Below are 19,370 nucleotides of genomic sequence, written 5' to 3'. Positions count from 1 at the left end.
TTCGAACTTCCAACCTTTCGTTTAGCAGTGACAAAAACTCAAAAACCACATAAAACTGTGGAAAACTAAATATCCATTATATGTGCGCGCGTGTGTTTGTAAAACCACATATTTTAATGTTGAATATTCCTTTCAGGGCAGGGTAAGGAGTAAATTCTTGTTTCTACGTAGGAGAAAAAGAAAATCACCTCCCTCCCACTCCTCCACAGGACCCTACGGTTCATTTCCATTTCCATTTCCATCCATGCATACCCAGGTCTGTCCCAGGACCCCACTCTCCACTAGTCTCCTGCCTTTTAGAAGGTGGAACAGCATCCGCGGCTACATCCTTCCCCTTCTCCTTCTTCTCCTCCTCCTCCTCGCTCTATTTTGGGGCCACATGATCTCATGCCCTCTGCAGACCACACTCTGCAATTCCAGTCCAGTCCAGTCCAGTCCAGCCCGCGCTGCAAGGCCACGCAGGGCGATTCCTGCAACGTGCGCACGGCGGTAGGGGAAGGCTTTGGGCGAAGTAAAGACGCGCCCACGTCAAGGACCAAAATAACCAACACGCAGAGTGCCCGAAATCAGACAGGAAGCCAAATAATCCGGGGCGTGGAGTTGCTCTCCCCTCACTTTTGCGCTGGGCAGAGGGAGAAGAGCCAAGGGTCTGGCCGGGAGGGGTCGGCGCGGCGCGGTGGCGGGGCGGGGCGGCGCGGAGTATATTAAAGGCGGCTGCGGCGGCAAGGCCTGAGCGGGGCCACGATGCAGCGCGACGGCTGCGCAGGGGGCTGGAGCCACAGCAGCAGCAGTGGCGGCGGCGAGGGCGGGCGCAGCCCCCAGGAGGGCTCGGCGGGGAACGGCCGCGACGCGAGCCGCGGCAACGCCGCCGAGGCATCCGGGGATCCGCCGGCGGCCGCGTCCTTGCTGGCCCCGATGGACCTGGGGGAGGAACCGCTGGAGAGGGCGGTGCACGCCCGCACGGCGAAGGACCCCAACACCTACAAAGTGGTCTCGCTGGTAGGTCGGGCCGGCCCGGCGCCCGGGGAGGGCGGGAGGCGGCGGCCACCTCCTACCGCTCTGAGCGCGATCAGCACCCCGGCCCCGGTGAGAGGCAGGCTTTTCTACCTCTTCGCCTGCACGCTCTCCGCTGCAGGCTCATCACCACTGTGCCTTCTCTCTTTACCCCAGCGGAATAGTGTATCACTCATTCGCATTGCTCTTGTTTGTATGAAAATGGGCTGTTAAAAATTGCAATCTTTAGAAATACAGCTTTTTATTTTTTTAAATTATTTTTTTGCCCAGAGAGTGGAGGGTTTTCAGAGGGAAAAATGACCAACCTGAAAACAGTGTTTTAGTTCTTTTTGGGTGGCTCTGGGTGCAGTGATGATGACTTTTATTGACTGATTCCAGTTTAAAAGATTTAATAGAGCTCGTTAAGTTTTGTTAGGAACTTCAGAAGGTAATTTTTCCTTTGACTTTGTTCAGGAATTTCCTTGTAGCTGTCCAGAAATTCCATCAATATTCACATAATGTAAATGTAAAGAAGCGTATATGATTCTTAGCCCACTCTTAACGTAGGCTAGGGTTTTTGTTGGTAACAAAGCTCCTTGTTATTCCTCTGCTATTTTGTTAAACGATGGTTGTAGGTCCCGTAGTCAACTTTATGAAATATCGGTGATGTTTTTCATTCTAAATCTGTGGTGGAAAGTACTGGACGGAGTCAGAAGACCTGGATTCTTGATTTCATGGCCCTTGTTTAATTTCATGGCTCTAATTAATTAGCCTGCATAACTTAAGTTTCCTCAAACCTCACTTTCTTCTGCGGTAAAATAGGAACAACAGCAACTCCATTCCACATGACAAAGGATTATTGTGAGGATCAAAAGGAACAATGTATGTAAAAAATACATTGAAAACTGCAGGGAGATGAAGTTATTTTTATTATATTATATTGAAGTCACAGATTTCTAAGTATAGTGCACCCTAAAATACATTGTCAGTTAAATATTATGAATGAACAATGCTGTGTAGAGAATATTTGTTCTGATTTTTGAGATTTCTCCTTTTGTAAGCATTTTCATTTTCACCGTATTCTGGAGGTGTTAGATGATCAAGGGTGGTTGTTGCTGTTAGTTGCCCTCAGGGCTTCAAACTGGTTCTTTCTGGTTTAAACCCTGCTGAGAATTTGCAGTTCTAACAAATTCCCAGGTGATGCTAATGATGCTGATTAGGGACCAATTCTCAGAACCACTAAACCAAAAAAAAGAAACCCAAACTGGTTGTTGTCCAGTTGATTCCGACCTTATAGGACAGAGTAGAGCTGCCCCATAGAGTTTCCAAGGAGCACTTGTTGGATTTGAACTGCCAACCTTTAGGTTAGCAGCCATAGCTCTTAACCGCTACACCACCAGGGTTTCCCTGAGAACCACTGGTAGAGCCAGTACCAAAAAACCAAACCTATTACTGTCGACTCCTAGGGACCCTATAGGACAGAGTACAACTGCCCTGTAGGGTTTCCAAGACTGTAAATCTTTACCACAGCAGACTGACACATCTTTCTCCCTCAAGGTGGCTGGTGGGTTCCAACCGCCAACTTTTTGGTTGGCAGCTGAGCACGTAACCTGTGCCACCAAGGTTCCTTACTAGTAGAACGGTGCGTCTCAAAATTTATTACACATGAGAATCACCTGGAGATCTTATTAAAATGTAGATTCTGATTCAGCACAGTGGTTAAGAGCTTGGCTGCTAACCAAAAGGTCAGTTCAAATCCACCAGCCGCTCCTTGGAAGCCCGATGGGGCAGTTCTACTCTGTCCTATAGGATCCCTATGAGTCAGAATCAACTTAACAGCAATGGGTTTTTCGTTTGGTTATATCTGGGGTGGAAATGCAAATGCTTAGCAAGGGTTCGAACTGGAACAAACCAGTTCCAAGCCCCATCCAAAACAGCCTCTTTCCTTTCATACATGCTTATTGATTATCAGTGTTCTATCCTTGTTGAATCACTTATAAGGGACCCTGAAACAATCCCAACCCACTAGTATAAATGCAGTTGTCCAGGACAGGTCAAGCAGAGGACAGAGCAACTGCTGTGAGGCCACCTGAAGCTTGGAGACTGTAGGCAAAGCAAGCAAGAAGTGTCAAATGAAGCTTGCATCTGTGAGGAGTAATTTTACCAAAAAAGAAAAGAAGGAAGGGAGAAAGAGAGAAAGAAAACAAGAAACGGAATCAGATCAAGTCTCTAGATCAACTACCAATTTACAGGAAATACAGAGGATAGAGGAGCAGGTTAAACGACACTATAGGGTTGAAACCAGCAAAATTCAGAATGTGGGAAATCATGTATAACAACCAACCAAGTTTCTTCAACTAATAAATGGCAAGGGAAAAAAAAGAGAGGTGGAGGAAAAACTATAGCTTAATAGCCTTAAAAGACATACCAACCAATCATAGTGTGTGAATCTTAATTGGATCTTGATTCAAAAAAGATTTTAAACAATTGATACTTGAGATAACTAGAAATTCAGATACCAGCATGGTGCAATGGATTTTCTTCTATATGGCCTTTCTGACCCTTTGTTCATAATTTTCCCAAAATTATTGGTCAGCCGAAATCTTGTAAAGAAGTGGTCAGTCTACTATCTGCATAAGCAGTAGTAGGGATTAGTCATTTTACTATCTGCATAAGAGGCTTGCAAATCCACCCAATAAAATTGGTCTGTTAGGATCCACCAGTTTAGGAAAGTCATGCTCTGAAATTGACAAGGAGTTTCCCAATATAAATGGCCAATCTCAGAGGTTTTTTTTGAGGACCTCCTGATCAACAAGCGCCTCGGCAAGCACGTATCCTTGGACCTAGAATCCCTGTGCTGAGAACCTCCTAAACCCAAATAAAAGCCATAGTATGGGTCAAGGGCTATAACACTGAGCTGATAACACTGAAGACCAGGAGAGAGTGGCAAGCACAGCAGAGTCAGGGACAGAGAAATGGCAGCAAGCACAGCAGTACTGTGTAGCAGAGAAATGGCGGCAGTGGTACTGGCGGCAGTGGTACAAGCGGCAGGTCCCACGAGACCAGCAGACTGCAGTGGTGAGCGAGTCAGCCCATGGAGCAGAGCTGGGTACCTCCAGCCCGGTGGTTGCCAGTGGAGCAGGGGCTTGGGCATATGCCATACAGGGATTGTCCGTAAAAGTTTTGCCTGGAGAGCTGTGTAATGCTGGCCTAACCTTAGTTTTGGCCCAGTTGTCCTGAAGCTGCTGGTTGAGAGCTGGACCAGCCAGTACCAGGCGGCAGACCCATCTAAGGAAAGTCCCGGAGAGAAACAGAGGAGTCACAGCCGCGCCACACCTACCTGACACAAACTGACAACACACCTGCTGAGAGAGAGAGACATCTGCTGATACTTGGTCCAGGGCATGCTCACCCAGTGACACAGAAATGGACAGAGGTAACTTGGGAATGGTGATCGAGGATAAGTGGGTTCCTTCCCTATGATGGTAAGTAGGTACTCATAGGGGTGGCAGGGACCCTATCACTTCAAGTCTGTTCAGTTGTTTATTGTTTGCTTTCTATAAGTAATCTGTTCTTTTTACCTTCTGTAAATAATAACAGCTTTCAGTTGCCAACACTGTGTGCTTGTGTGTACAACCCAAACAGATCAGATAGTGGAGTCCTCATCCCAGCAGTGTTATCACTGCTTGTCATTTTGTGGAAACAGCTTAACCAGCAGTTGGATATTTGATGTTATTAAGAAACTGGTCTTCAGCAACCGGAAAGGTTAGATAAGCTTCGGGGGCAGTGAGTTTATGTTAATGTGGGAGGAGCATTTCAGAAAAGGAGGGTGAGAATGATTGCAAAGCTTGAAAAATGTAATCAGTGTCAGTGAATTGTATGTGTAGAAATGGTTGAATTGGTGTATGTTCTGCTGTGTATATTTTCAACATCAACAACAAAATAAATTATCAAAAAAAAGTCTTAAAAATTTCAAATGTGATGATGGTATTGTAGTTATGTTTAAAAAAGAGTACTTATTTTCTATAGAAACAAATGATGAAAATAAAACCTTAGGTCCTGCTGGGATCTAACACTAGGCGCTTCAGAGAATGTGGAAATATGTTTATGAGCAATGAGTCATGAAGTCTAGGAGGGAACTAGAAAGAGCATTCCTTCCATGTGTTACTGAGGGCCTACTGGTGCCAGACACTGATTAATGGGATTCATGAACTGTGACTCTTGATAGTGACCAAAAGGTCAGTCTTCACAAAGGGACAGGTGGGTAGTGAATGGCCAGGGCTTTGAACTGTTTCGTTCCAGTTCCATCCCCTTTTAAGAATTTGCATTTCCACCCCAGATACACTGAATCAGAATCTACAGTTTAACAAGATCCCCAGGTGATTCTTATGTATAATAATAATAACAGTAATAAACAGTGGTTCTCAAAATTGGTCCCTAACCAGCAGCGTTAGCATCGTCTGGGAACTTGTTAGAAATGCAAATTCTCAAGAGAGGTTCTAGACCTAAGCGATGGTATTATCCCTCTTGTGGCTCAGTGGTTAAAGTGATCGGCTGCTAACAGAAAGGTCAGCGTTTCAAAACCACCAGTGGCTCTACGGGAGAAAGATGTGGTTGTCTGCTTCCGTAGAGATTTACAGTCTCAGAAACCCTATGGGGTCGCTATGAGTCGGAATTGACTTGATGGCAGTGGGTTAGTTAAAAATAAGCCTAAGGTTCAAAGTGCCTCAAACCACATAATGTTTGTATCTCAAGATATTTTTTGCATCGTGTTTAACTTTATTGAATCTAGAACACGGAGTATTGATGAGAACTTTTTTTTTTTAGTTTTTGTCTGAGTTTTGTTTTTTTTTTTGTTTTGCCTTTCTTAATGGAAAATCTTAGCTTTTACAATATGATTCCTTAAATTACTTAGTATCAGTGCCTTCAAGTGTTTAGCACATTATGAGGTATTCAGTAATGATACATTGAATCTGTACGTATCTCCAATGTAAAATCATTTCTAAAGATACCTAGAGTCTGGAGAAGTTTTCCAGTTGCTAAATTCAGTTCTCAGATCATTCCTATTCAGTTACCTCTAGATTCTCAATAAGTATCAGCAAAGGTGTGCCTTTAGGGTGAGCATTGCAGACTTTGACTCCTGCAGTCAGCTAGTTGAACAGCAATCTGTTAGATTCTGATGACATAAATCAGGGAATTCAACATAGAAGTGTCCTAGGACTTCCACAAGTAGGACAATTAGGAATATTTTATAATTCCATTAGGTGGGATTTTTTGCTGCTGTAGCACATACTGAATAGGAAAGAATTCTTTAAGTCTTTTGGTGGAATACTGTAGGACATGAATATACAAGTAAACACCAAACTCATTTGCTATATCAGTGAAACTCTTATTTAGTGATTTAATGACTGAACTGGGAGTGAAACTATACCTTTTCTTTATTTTTCTTTTACCTGCTTCAATACCCTCCTTCCCTCAGACCTTTTGCAGACGATATGCTTCCTAAAGGAAATGTTTCAAAAATGAACTTAATTGTCATCAAAGTGTCTGGAACATGTCTTCTTGAGAGGAGTGGTGATTATGTGATTTCTTTTTCAGGTTAAACAGCATCAGATTTTCACAAAGCTGAAGCAGTGGATTGGACTAATTGCCTCCTGGGTTTGGGATCAGGGCAGGCTTACCACTGAGGTGGTCCTCAGCAACATAGTTCCCCCCACCCCAAATCTGCAAGGATAAGCCCAAGAGTTGCCTTGCAGAGAGATAATAAATCATTGGAAACTTGACAGCTACGTTTTTTTCTGAATTATTCTCGGTTAAACCTAATTGATGTAGGCCTGTCAGAATAGATGAAGAAGAGAAGATCGTGCCCTGACCTTGCGTCTCCCCTGTGTGGTATTTGATCCTGGGGGAAGACCAGCAAGCTGTGTTCCAGAGGCTTTTGGTCCCAGTCCCTGAAATGCTCATGCCTAGGAATAGCCAGTGTGTGGAAAATACCAAGGGGTAAAATACAAGGATTGTTTTCTGTATGCTTCAGTAGGTATGTCCAATACAGGATGCCTTTCCTCGGCTACAAACCAGATTTTGAAATAAAATGTAGACTTCACTGAGGCTGGACTTGCCAATTTATTTGAAAGGTCCTTCTTGTTCTCGGGCATAGTTTTAAAGGAGTGGGTAATTTTCAACCACATTGCAATACAGTTCTCTAGTTAGTGCTCCTAAAGAATTATTTTGTGTTTGTGAGCATCTGCTGTACTTACGAATACATATACCTGTGTATGTGTAAGGGGCTTTGTGTGTGGGTACTGGTCATTGAAGACTACTGTCAGCTTTTGATGAAAGAGTTCTTTGAAAGTGGCAGAAGTTGGCCCTGTTTATATGAAAATTGAATGTGAAACTTACTAACTCTGTTAACTTCTCTCCCCTTCCCCTGGCAACCCATTATCTTATCTCTAGAATACAGCATGGAAAATATACAAGATAGCCCTTTGCCCTTAATCAGACTTGGAACTGACATTGTTGTTTGGTTTGTAAAATTTAATACCTGTTCAGCCAGAGTTACACATTTCATTTCAAAATAACTAAAGCATCCTAGAGGCCAGAGAAGTCTCCTGTTTGTCCCTTATGATGTTTGTCTCACATGTTCTAGTAAAATGCATCAACAATTTCTAGGAACCCAAAGTACTGTTGTGGCCACTACTGGACCTAATACAGTGCCTGATGCTCAGTGCCAGCTTTTGGTTGAATGAATGAATGAACTGCATTTTTAGTTAGATTGATTCACACTTTGACTTAGAAAAGGACAAGATGGGAAGACTGAATCCACAACCACAGATTCATATGGCCACTTGAAAGTCAGGAATCCAAATATGGATGCAGTAATAGAGATGACACTTGGGTATAAATTCAAGGTAATATCAAAACTGGGATATCCTTTTATAGGGGGTTGGAGGAGGTAATGAACCATTGCAAGAAGTTCCCAACTAATGCCAGCGTGCCTAAGGGGAGGCCAAACAGGGCGTCTGTCACAACTTGGATTCAGAATCAGGAATCCAGCCATTGGGTACGCTTAGTGGATCTGAGTGTAACCACTGGGTACAATCGGGTATCTAGCCACTGAGGTACAAACAACCCCAGTGTGGCCATCCTGTAGGTACAAATGAGAGTCTCCATCACTTACTAAAGTCCACTTGTGTTTTAGTGACTTCGCTCTCACACTCCAAATTCAGTCCTTTTGACTCTCGTAGGGAACTGGTTTCTGCAGTACTGCTTTCTATTACAGTAAAGCCTACGAAAGTCAGAACCTTTGTGAGGCAGAAACCTGTCAGAAAAGGAAAACTCAAATATTTTCCTCTAATAGCGGTAGAAAAGTGCCAAGACTGCACGCTGTCGAAGATGGAAAACTTAGGAGATGTGGAAAAACAAGGCAGTCCTGAGTTCCAGCTCTCACAGGTTTCACTGTATTTTCTTTCTTCTGTGTTGGGTCATGTTCTGGTCTTCTCTCTCCCTCCCCATTTATATCTCAGCTATTTCCACTCCAAGCAGTCTGTTTCTCACACAGCCACCCTTTTAACACCTTTCTTTGATGAATACCATTGCAAAATATTTGTGTGATTAAAAAAAATAATAGCATGTGTATTATGCTATTATGGGCCTTATGGGAGCCCTGGTGGTGCAGTGGTTAAGAGCTCAGCTGCTAACCAAAAGGTCAGCAGTTCGAATCCACCAGCCGCTCCTTGGAAACTCTTTAAGAGACAGTTCTACTGTGTCCTATAGGGGTGCTGTGAGTTGGAATCAACTCAATGGCAGCATGTTTGGTTTGGTTTGGTATGGGCTTTATGGACGAGCCAGAGAACTTAATTGTGATTCATAATTTTTTTTTTTTTTGCTAAGGGGAGAGTCATTTCAAGTTCCGAACAACTTAGGAACAAATAAGGTTTTGGAATACAACTTGTAATTAGAGATTTGACTTTGGTTGAAATAAACATGCCTCCATCAACCATAAAATATTCCCCAAACATCAAAAACAAAGCAAGAAACCTTTTAGTACATCAGCTCAAGGCAGAACAGAGATGCCACTTCTTAGCCTAAATCCTATGCAACAAGAACTGATACTCAGAATGCTGACTCAACATGAAAATCCTTTGCATTAAATAAGAACTAAGTTATGTATTTACCAAGAAAGTATAATAATACATTTAGGAGAGCTTTTTGAAAGAGTGGCCAGAATGTTCAGCTAAATATTAACTAGAATACTGTATTCCCTGAGTATTTTAGATATCTGAGGTTCAAACGCAAGAATTAAAACAACATCTACTATGTTTTTTTTAAAAATTATTTTCTACTTCACTTTTAGTTTTTGGAAGAAGAAGTGGTAGAAAAAGAACGTGGTAAAAGTTCAGATGATTGTTATCAGTCACATAGTACTTTGCAGTTTAAGAAAGCATTTTCCCGCATAACTGATCTTCAACAACTCTGAAATAGGCAAGTGTGGTGACATTCAGTCTTACTTTACAGATAAAGAAACTGAGGCTCACAGGGGTTCAATCAAGTTTCTCAAACATTGGTGTGCATAGGAGTCATCTGAGGACTTGTTTGAGCTGTAGATTCCTAGGCTCTAATCCCAGAGAGAAGAGCCCTGGTGGTGCAGTGATTAAGTGCTCATTTGCTAACCAAAAGGTTGGCAGTTCAAACCCACCAGCAGCTCTATGGGAGAAAGATGTAGCAGTCTTGCTTATGTAAAGATTACAGCCTTGGAAACCCTATGGGGCAGTTTTACCCTGCCTTATAGGGTCACAACAGGTTTGGTGGTGTTTTTTTTTTTTTTTTTTGATAGGGTTGCTATGAGTTGGAATTGACTTAATGACAATGGATTTGGTTTTTCATCCCGGAGATTATGATTTAGAAGATGTTGAATAGATCCAATAAATCTGCATTTTTAATAAGCATCTCAGGTCATTCGGATGTAGGTAGTTCATTTACTGCATTTTGAGAAACAGTGGGTTAAATTTATAGGCAAAAGTCACACCATTAGTAGTAAACTATGATAACTGAAATTTAGGATTTCTAACTACAGATTTTTATACTGGACTAATGCCATCACACCCATTTTCCTTCTCCATGTTGACTAAATATTACATTCTGATTCACCAAGCTTGGTGTGCTGTTGGGTTTCCGTTTCTCCCTTGCCTGCTCCAATATAAAAAATATATAATTTGAACCAAAAATATTTCTAGTGGGGTGACACGAAAGATCACACATATAGTGAGATATGTGTCTTTTGGTGGTTCAATAATTTCCCTGGTGAAAGCCCAAAATAGTGCACTTTTTTTTTTTTTTTTTTAAGTCAGATGAAGTCAGTATGTTGTTATTCTGAGCTTCCAATGTAGATAGCCTTGGGAAAGTGGCTTTCTTCTTCTTAATCAAGGTTTTCTTTTTGCTGCATTTTTAGAAGTAATAGAATAGGGAAATAGAGAGTCACGATAGGAAAGTCATTTTGGAGGGAGTGAATTTTTGTGAGTATATCTCAGTGAATTGATTATTTTCTCACACTGTCTTAGGATTTTACACAAATTTATCTAGGAAGCATTCTGTCACAGATGTGATTTGGGAGCTTAAAGATTGTTTTATCTTGGTTTTCAGGAGAATATTCCTGAGAAAGCAGCTTGTCCCCAAGGCTGGGTCTTTTCCTTGGAAAGCTTTTTGGCATTAACAAGCGTCTGGGGTCTTAATTAGCCACTTGGGGTCTTGCGGTCTCTTTTGGAGAGAGAACTGATCAGAAACTCAAGTAGTTTTTTATGATGCTATTATGTAGCCAAATAAACACAACTATCATTATGAGATTTTTTTCCTCAGTAGAGTCTCAGATTGCTTCTGAGTATCTTTAAGTGATTTTGGATGAAAAATGTTTATAACCAAAATACAATGTGAGTAGAACAAAGTTTCATCCAAACTCTTTAAGGCAGAAGTTCTCAAAGTATGGTCTGTAGATACCTGGGAGGTCCTTAAGTTTCTTTCAGGGGGACGGTGAAGTCAAAACTAATAACAATACTAAGACGTTGGCTGGGTTCAAACTACCAACTTTGAAGCAGCTGAGTGCTGAACTATTTGCGCACCAGAGCTCCATGGTGAAAGAGCTGGTGATCTGCTTCTGTAAAGATTACAGCCAAGAAAACCCTATGAGGAAGTTCTTCTGTCACACCGTGTCACTATCAGTCAAAATCGACTTGATGGTACTCATCAGTAACAACACTAAGATATGGTGACATTACACTGATAATATAAAAACAATGCTGGGTAAAACTGCTGATGTCTTATCAGGAATCAAGGCAGTGGCACTAAACTCTACAAGTTGCCATGCACTTACAATTAAAAAAAAAAAAGCCAGTTTCACTAATAGAACATCCTTGATGAAGCAGACATTATTAAACTTAGCCCTTGATTACTCATCTTTTGACATTCTGTATGACAAAATTGGAAGTATATGCATACAGCACATCAGCCGCCTGCTGAAGTACCATTTTCTTAAGAAAAAGTGATTGTGTGATTAAATTACCAGCTGAAGTAGCTGTTTTTTTTTGTTTTGTTTTTTGTTTGTGTTTTTGTATGGAACACTTTTTATTTGAAAGAATGACTGACAAACTGATTAATCAGACTTGGAGATTTGGCACATATTTCCTTGTCACCTCAAGGAAAACAAATGAAGGTGTCTGTTGCTTATGATAAAATCTGAGCTGTCAGGAAAAAATTAGAAGTTCAGAAAACTTGTATCTGCCATTGTGAGCTTTAACAGCTTCCTAATCCTTACAGACATTTCCAGTGAAATAGGTGGAGATATTAATGAATGTGATTTTTTGATATTGTGTAATGATATGTGTCAGCATTTGGAAGATGTGCATAACTCAGTGAACCAGTATTTTCCAAATGACCAATGATGTTGCAGAAGTATGCATGAGTATAAGTTCCATTCACAATGCAAGGCAGACTAATGGATTTGAATAGGAAAGTGTATGAAAAGCTTAATAATTTTAAGTTTCATGTTGCAATTTACCTTTAAGGAACTACTGCTTGTTAAATTTTGGTGTAATCTTAAAGTAGAATGTCCACCATTACCTGAAATTGGGGTCTAAAATAATTTTTAAGAGTAGAAGAAGGGACCCTGAGACCACAATTCTGTCTTTATTTATGTATTTTATAGATTTTAAAATACTTCTACCACCTCAGTTGATCCAAACCACAGTTGTGCCATTATCCTCATATTAGAGATACAAAAAGCATGGCTCAGAGAAATTTTGCAGACTTTCCAAGATTACTAAAGCTAATAATTCTGTTAATCTCATTGCTGTAGTTTATTACAGCATAGCTTTGAAGTTAGACAGATTTGCCTCAAATGCTGGTACTGTTATTTAGCTGCCTGAACATAGGCAAATAACTTGTTTCCTGAATATTAGCTTCCACAACTGTAAAACAGACAATAAAGACCACATTAGAGGATTGTTGGGAGAATTAATTTAGATAATGTTTTGTTATTGGGTACTGTCTAGTCAATTACAACTCGTAATGACCCCATATGACAGAGCAGAATTGCCCCATAGGGTTTTCTGGGTTGTAATCTTTATGGAAGCAGATCACCAGGTTTTTCTCCTGCAGAGTCACTGGGTGGGTTTGAACCGCCAACCTTTCAGTTAGCAGCCGAGTGCTTAATTTGTTGTGCCACCAGAGCTCCTTAGATAATGTATACAAAGTGCTTATCATGGTGTCACATAGCGTGCCCTGAATGAGTAGTCATTTCTCTAGTTATTTGTGGTAAACTTTAGTGTAACTGATTTTTTTTTTTTCCTACTCAGAAGATAGTTTATATCCTTGCTGTTCCAAGTATGGTCTGTGGACCAGAAGTACCACCATCATCCCATGGGAGCTTGTAAGAAATGCAGACTCTTGGGCCCCATCTTAGCCTACTGAACCAGAGTCTTCATTTTCACAAGATCCGCAAGGGGATCGTCTGCACGTTAAAGTTTGAGAAGCAGTGCTGCATAAGGCTATGAGGTGGTACAGAAGGCATACCAACCAGAATTCTTTAGTTGGGAATTTTAGTCAATCCTTGCTTTGCCATTGACTTCATATATGATACGATTTAAAAAAAAATTACTAAGTGTTCCTCAGTAATCTCAATTGTAGTGGCATTGGGTTGAAGTGTTGGTACTGCTGCTTGCATTTAGCCCTTTTCCTTCCTTCGACTCAGAGGTTCATTGATAAAAGCCCTGTTGCTCTTGTTAAGTGTACAGAACATTGCATAATTTCTTACCTCCCTTCACGTGTGCAGTTTCTGCCTTTTAGAAGCTTACCCGTGCTCTCTTTTTTTTTTTTTGCTTATACTTTAATTGCCTTTACCTTACTCTGTTCTGGCTTGTCCTTTAATTGCTTTTTATGGCTCTCAGCTGTGCCAGTCTTCTGCCTTTGCAGTAATCTGCTATTTCCAAATCAGCCATTTATCAGATTATCGTTATAGATTCTGTATATCACACATCAGTAGAACTCATCAATTCAAACTTTCCATTACAGCACCTTCTTCACAATCAACAATATACTTGACACATAACCAAAAAAAAGGAATCTTATACCAGAGTTTTTTCAGGTATTGTTGAATCAGATTAAATGTCCTTGGCACAGAGTTTATTCCATAATACTTCATCATCCAAACACATTGGCTTCCTAACAAACTGCCACCCAGCATCATTTATATTAGAATCTTCTGGAGACTAGGAAACAGGTGAAGGAAATGTATTCAAGTGGGAAGAGTGTGGGTTAAGAGCTGTATGAATAGGCTATGTTGATCTTATCTATTCTTGGATTAACCAGGGAAAAAAGTACAAAACAACCTTACTTATACACTATTTATTTAAATACCTTATTAATCAGCTCAAAGAAAGTAAATGTGAAGAATGTTTACATAGAAGGGAATATATACGTTTGTCATCTCTTGCAAACTTTCAAAGAAAAAGTGAAACATTGATCTTTCTGGAAGATTCAGGCAAAGGTCTTGAAAGACAGAGGGTCATATATAGAGTCCTAAAGTCAGAGTCACAGGAATTATTTGCTCTGTGACCTTTGAACAATCACTTCACTTCTCTGGCTTTCAGTTTCCTCATCAGGTTGGATAATGTGTGTGTAAAAAGTGTTGTAGAGGTGTCTGACCTCCTCTGACTTCACAAAGAGGAAGGAGAATCAAGACCAACAGTCTAAGGCTGATTGCTATGAGGCAGAGGTCACATATACCTCTTGTCTCCGACTTTTTTACCAGTTCTGACACCAGCCATCCCTCCCATGGCACTTTCTGCTCCTCTGCTGGGTTAGATTATTCATTGCAGTGGCCACACAGAACTCACAGACCATACTCACAGTAATGAGGTTTATTAGGGAAGTAACAGGTTATAATCCAGGATCAGAAAAGACTCAGGATGCAGTTCTTCAATCAGGATAGCCTCTTCTCAGCCGTGCTGACAGAAAGGCCTCTCCCTGGCCCTTGGCCTCTTGGCCCTTGGCCCCTGGACCCTCAGCCCAGCCTCTGCCCTGCTCGGGCAATATTACAAATCCCTCTTAGCTCCACCGATAAGTGCCCAGAGGCACCGTACTCCACCAGGAAGCCTTGGCCCAAAAGCACTCATCTCTCTCGCTCCATGGGTCTGTGAGTATAGCTATGCCAAGTGTCCAGAAGCACCACACTCCACCAGCAAGGCTTCTGCCTGAAGGCGCTCAGCTCTCTTGCTGTGTGGGTCGGTGAGCCTAGCCACATCGAGTGCCCGGAGGCATCTCCCTCAGCAGCAAACGTCCTGCGGAAGGGGCTCAGCTCTCTTGCTCCATGGACTGGAAGCCCGCCGTGCTGTCTCTTGCCAATCTCCTGGTTCTGATGCCTCTGCTGCTGCTGTTTCTCTGCTACTGCTTCTCGCTGTTTCCAGGATTATAGCTCTCTGTCTCCTGGGTCTAAAAGGTCTCAGCACAGAGATCTCAGGTCCAAAGGATGTGCTGCACTCCTAGCTCTTCTTTTTGGTGGTAGTGAAGTCCCCGCATTCCTACCTCTGGGATGGCTCATTTTAAGCCTAGCAGGATGGCCAAACTGACCATTCCTCTCGATAGATTCCATACAGCCACCACTTTTCATCTTCCCACCCCTACTAGGATGCTATGCACCTTATTTGTATTATTAGCAAGCTGTCCAGTCCTCTTGGTGGGCCACAAACACCTTATTTGCATAGTCTGCCCAATCTTTTGGTGGAAGTTATAAGACCATGGCTAGAAAGGCCATGTAAAAGTGACCTATCACACGGCAGTGTCTTTATACTAGCTTAAAATATTTGTTTAGATAGCTTACAATATTTCCTCCTTGTTATAAAAATATTACGTATTGCAGAAAATACAGAAAACCAAAAAAGTGTGAAGAAGAAAATAAAATTGTTTTTTATCTTACTATCAGCTATTGTTGTTGATTCTGTTGTACATGGGGACACTATGAGTCAGAACCAACTCGACAACACCTAACAACAACAACAACAACATTTTGTTTTATTTCTTTCTAGGACTTTTCTGTGTGTGTGTATCACTTATTTCTTAACAAAAATGGGATCATAGTGATACAGTGTTCTATATATTTTTTGGAGTCCCTGGGTAATGCAAATGGTTGACACTCTTGGCTGCTAACCAGAAGGCTGGAAGTTTGAGTCCACCCAGAGGCACCTTGGAAGAAAGGCCTGGTCATCTACTTCCAAAAAATCAGTCATTGAAAACACTGTGAAGCACAATTCTACTCTGATACACAAGAGGTTGCCATGAGTCAGAATTGACTCAATGGGAATTGGTCTGCTACATTATTTTATGAATTTATATTCCATTATTGGAATTTACCATTGCTAGACAGCTTTTCACTGTGCCTTTCATGAATAGGATTTTAAGGTTTTTATTTTAGTACCCTTATTTCAAGGGGTAAAGTTTGAAACCATTCCTACTTGTACCTGTATGTATAATCAGTCCCCAAGAATTTTTTGATTTTTTTTTAGTACATTTTCTGTTCTATCATTCCTCAGCTCCATCTCCACCCCCATGTCTAAACCGCTTTCTTATGGTTAGATCGTTAGTTTTCCTAAAATAATCTCATCCCAGCCTTGTGATCCTGCTCAGAATTTTCCAGAGATGGCCGTGACATACGTGGGAAGATATGTACTCCTAAGCCCAACCCCTCTTTTAGCTTCATTTCTCATCACTTGATAATAGTAGAGCATATCATTTGAGGGCTTTACATCCATTCATAGAAGTCCTGAAGTCCGGTGACACATGTGTCGCCATTCACTAGTTGATATTTGTCAAGCACTTAGAGAGTGGAGCCTTGTAAGTGCTGTGTTTGTTAAATAACATGCCTTTATTGAGAGTTTACTATTTATAACACTCTGTGCTAAGCACTGTTGTCTCCTTTAACCTTTCATGGACTGTGGGATATATATGCCAGTGTTAGATTTTCCACCCTTGGAGGTTTATTGGCAGGCATTTGAGCCACTTCAGTGTGTTCTGGTGTCATGACAGATACTGGTTCAACTGATTAAAAAACAATGAAGTTGGTCTGCCCCACGTTTGAGTGTTGAGAGCCATTCATATGAGGGGATGTTTCCCGGAGGAGTGACTGTGTGAAACTTTTGTGTCTTTTGACTTCTGTACAGTAAAATAAGGCTTGCCAAGTATGTTTGCTATTTCCTTTGTGTTACTGGGAAGGTCTGGTTACTGGCATTTGGAAATATTTAAGTAAATGAGTTATTTTCTTGGTGAAAACAGTTTATGATTCACATCTTGGGCCATGGAACTGGTATGTCCTGCACATGTGGTGTGCTTCATGGAACATAGCACCAATACGACTTACTCTAAATCAAACTGATAACAATTATATGCAGCAAGTACAATGTTTGTTTAGTATTTTATGTGTGTTTTTATTTATTTTTGGAAAGTTGATTAAGATATTTTATGGCTCAAGTGTAACCAGGAAGTGTGATGCACCATGGGACTGATATGTCGCGTGTGTGATGTGCTTCACAGAACATGGAATTGATATTTCTTGCTGGCACTTGGCTCCCTGTTTTTTTTCAAATAGTAATAAAAAGCTACCAACAAATAATGATTCAGCATCTGTTCCGTTAGTGAAGAAACATGGCATCACCAAAAAGTTCCAAAAAAAAATTTATCCATGAAAGGGTCAGTTGGCACATTTCTGTGAGATAGGAAGGAGCACAGCTGTCGACTGGTGAGTGAACCCGGTCTGACATCTGTATACCAGTGGGTCTGTGGTTCTGTACGAGTAGTGTGACATTTTGTCTGCTAACCGAAACATTGGCGGTTCAAGCCCACCCAGAGGAGCCTCAGAAGAAAGGTCTGGCAGTCTACTTCTGAAATACCAGCCATTGAAAATCCTATGGAGCACAGTCGTACTCTGACACATACGAGGTCACCATGAATCAGAATCAACTTGGCAGCAACTGGTTTGGCTTGTTTTTTTGTATCCATTATGACTAATAGAGTTCAAAGGGCTAACATAAGTTTCAGTCACCTTCTGTTATTATGATACCTTGCCCATATAGAGAGTTAACAAGGGGTTCAGGATGCATATGCCATTCAGATGTTCCATCTGTGCTGAAATGTACCTTCCATTACAGTCAGTTCAGACTTGTACTGTTTCGCAGATACGTTTTGCACAAATTATTTCTGTTCTGTAAACCAGGGGTGATCTTTTTACTTCTCTTTATTTCACCCAATACCAGGTACCCATGGGATATAACTCAGTACATCCTCCCACATGAAGCATTCCTCAGCTGCTCTTTGGCCTGACCTCCCCTATTGCCAAACCACTCGATTACCACTTTATCATATAGGAATTGTAGAGCTTAGTTTTAGAAGCCAGACTTTGGAACCAGCTTGCTGGGGTTTGAATCTGGTCTCTGTCACTAACTGCTGTGTGACTTTGGGCAAGTCACTAAACTTCTCTGTGCGTTTCCTCACTTGTAAAATGCGGATAATAATAGTAGCTACCTCATAGGTTTGTTGAGAGGGTTAAACCAGTGAGTATGTGTAAATTAATTAGAAGAGTGCCTGATAGGTAGTAGATACTAGCTTAGGGTTTATTATCATTATTGTTATGGTTAGTAATTTATAGAGTTCCTAGTGTGTCACGGAGCCATGGTGGTGCAGTGGTTAAGAGTTATGGTGAGCTATGGCTGCTAACCAAAAGGCCGGCAGCTCAAATCCACCAGCGACTCCTTGGAAACCCTATGGAGCAGTTCTACTCTGTCCTATAGGGTCGTTATGAGTTGGAGTCGACTTGATGGCAGCAAGTTTGGTTTTTTTTGACTGTGAGCACAGTCCTGTGCTAAGTGGTTGGGGGTGGAGAGGAGCAAAGACTTACTCTCTTTTCTCATGGACCATCTCCATGGGGACCAGATATTTATCAAAGAATCATACAAGGATATCTTAAAGTTGGAGGCAGGGCCAAGATAGTGAAGTAGTCAGATGCTTCTGGTGGACACTCTTACAACAAAGACCCGAAAAAACAAAGTGATTCAATTATATATGGCAATCTGGGAGCCCTGAAAATCAAAGGAAGAGTTGAGGAACCGGACTGAGTGGCAGGGGGAGAGAGAGACGGTTCAGAAGCAGCAAGGAGTTGCCGGACCTGACCTGGCAAGAGCCTGAGCCCTTCAGGCCTCAGCAGCTCGTGGGTGAGTGTTGAGGCAGGCAAGCGACAGTGCTCAGGAGGCGTGTTTTCTGCAGCAGGAGAGACCGAGTACCAGAGAGTCTACATGGCCACCCAGAACCAGTGAGAAGCAGTCCTCATCGGCCAAAGATCAGTACTTGCGTATGGCTTACCGCGCGGATCAAAAACACTCCCTTTAGGGAAAAATCTGTCTCCCATTTATCTCCCTTCTCCCTGCTTGGCACTGGGTCCCTGAGCGGCTTCAGCAATTGCCGAGTCCCCTGGGCCAGAAATAGGATTCGTCACATGCCCAGGGCCATTCTTCCGGCCTTGGAGAGTGAACAAATTAACAAACGGGAAAAAAATAAACTGCTTGCTCGCCTAAGCCAGGAACCCAAAGTAGGCACAGCTCCTTTGCCTAGGCAGAGGCATAAGGGATCCATGGACTTTGAGTGCCTTTCCCCCTGCATAGACTTGTGTGGGCCCGTCTCAACAGCATAGGCCCTCATTACTGCAGTACAACAGGGTATATACTGGAACTCTAACTTCAACTGTTTTAGCCGTGAAGTGGCAGGTTCTTGACATTTGACACTGCTCTGCCCATTAAGCAGGGTCTTCACCTACCCACATCAGGGGCCTGAGGACTGGTGGCTCCACC

The 19,370-nt window shown here is 41.9% G+C and overlaps 1 protein-coding gene across 1 annotated transcript in view; it reads left to right on the top strand.

The window, feature by feature from the left end:
• Positions 1 to 740: 740 nt before the first annotated feature.
• ENPP1 (ectonucleotide pyrophosphatase/phosphodiesterase 1) overlaps positions 741 to 19,370 on the top strand; it is an 81,092-nt gene continuing 62,462 nt past the window's right edge. Inside the window, exon 1 of the mRNA XM_004368919.2 lies at positions 741 to 999. Coding sequence (XP_004368976.1) covers positions 745 to 999 — 255 coding nt within the window. The 5' untranslated portion in view covers positions 741 to 744. The remainder of the gene's footprint in view (positions 1,000 to 19,370) is intronic.

This window comes from Trichechus manatus, unplaced genomic scaffold, assembly GCF_000243295.1.
Source record: "Trichechus manatus latirostris isolate Lorelei unplaced genomic scaffold, TriManLat1.0 scaffold00002, whole genome shotgun sequence".
NCBI classification, from domain to species: Eukaryota; Metazoa; Chordata; class Mammalia; order Sirenia; family Trichechidae; genus Trichechus; species Trichechus manatus.
This window is presented reverse-complemented; position numbering and strand designations above follow the sequence as displayed.